The sequence below is a fragment of the Myotis davidii genome, unplaced genomic scaffold, assembly GCF_000327345.1.
Source record: "Myotis davidii unplaced genomic scaffold, ASM32734v1 scaffold326, whole genome shotgun sequence".
Taxonomy (NCBI): domain Eukaryota; kingdom Metazoa; phylum Chordata; class Mammalia; order Chiroptera; family Vespertilionidae; genus Myotis; species Myotis davidii.
Window position 1 is genome coordinate 251,679 of NW_006296626.1, and position 1,337 is coordinate 253,015.

Below are 1,337 nucleotides of genomic sequence, written 5' to 3' on the forward strand. Positions count from 1 at the left end.
CGGGAGCCTTTAGTCTGCAGGCCGACGCTCTATCCACTGAGCCACACGGGCCAGGGCAGCACCCACATTCTCAATTCCGCTCCCCAGGGCTGGTTAAGCTGGGCGTGCACTGCATCACAGGCCAGAAGGTCGCCATCAAGATCGTGAACCGGGAGAAGCTGTCGGAATCGGTGCTGATGAAGGTGTGTGTGTGTGTGTGTGTGTGTGTGTGTGTTTCGGGGGAGGGGGACTCTTTGGGAACATGGGCGAGGGACGGGCTGTTCTGACCTCCACTCCTCTGTCACCATCACCATCGCCGCCACCCCCCCCGCCCCCCAGGTGGAGCGGGAGATCGCCATCCTGAAGCTCATCGAACACCCACACGTCCTCAAGCTGCACGATGTCTACGAGAACAAGAAATATTTGTAGGTATTTATAGACACCCCCCACCCCACCCCACCCCCGCGCCTCCCCCAGTTCCTAGGGCAGCACCTTTCGGGAAACAAGGCCTGGAGGGGCCTGGGGGAAACTCGAGGTCTCCGGGCCGGGCTGGGCCACTGAAGGCCCGGTCCGTTCCCTACCGCACAGGGACACCCCCCTGCACACACGTAGGCCTGACTGTCCCCACACTGACCTGGCTTGATGCTGGGGGTACACAGGACTGCCAAGCTTGAGCCCTGAGTCGGGGGGCAGAGGCCGACCCAGCCCCCTTGCACGCCACCCCGACCCCAGCCCTCCTGAACTGCAGGGCACACTGTACTGACTGGGTAATCTGGATCCCCCAGCTAAGAGCAGATCCCCCCAATTGCTAAGGCCACAGGGCCCAGGGACTCCCGCCTCCTCCCAAACCCCCACTCTGTAGCTTTGGAGGCCCCCTTCGCCCCCCAATGTGACTCAAAGTGCTATGAGTGGACACCCCAACAATGGGACTCCTTGGGAGTTCTGAGTCCCTATTTCAAAGTCAATTACCACCCCCAACCCCCCAGGAAGGTTGGGGGGGTGGGGTCCAGCTGTCCAGGCTTCAGACAATAGGCCTTTGTCTGGACTCTGGTGACCCAAGGGACAGCTGGGCTGCAGGAGAGAGGACAGCCCCGCTGACCCCGCCACCCAGAGTCCAGGAGGGCCTGGCTCCCACACCCATCCGATGCTGCGGGTGGTGGCTTTCCCAGGCAGGAGGCTGCCTGGCCCCAGAGGCTCATGGGAATTGTAGTCCTCCTCGGCTTCCCCAGGTGTTGCTGTGGCGGCAGGTGCTATCATCACTCCCACTCAACGGGAGTTCGGCTTCCCAGAGGACGCTCAGCCTCCCGAGGGGTCATGGAAATTGAGCTTTTGTTTTCCAGGGGCTGGTGGGGGGTAGA

The 1,337-nt window shown here is 62.2% G+C and overlaps 1 protein-coding gene across 1 annotated transcript in view; it reads left to right on the forward strand.

Moving 5' to 3' along the window:
• Nucleotides 1–1,337, forward strand: part of BRSK1 (BR serine/threonine kinase 1) — a 32,619-nt gene that overhangs the window by 870 nt on the left and 30,412 nt on the right. The window contains exons 2-4 of the mRNA XM_015569462.1: nucleotides 88–182; nucleotides 319–406; nucleotides 1,209–1,290. Coding sequence (XP_015424948.1) covers nucleotides 88–182; nucleotides 319–406; nucleotides 1,209–1,290 — 265 coding nt within the window. The remainder of the gene's footprint in view (nucleotides 1–87; nucleotides 183–318; nucleotides 407–1,208; nucleotides 1,291–1,337) is intronic.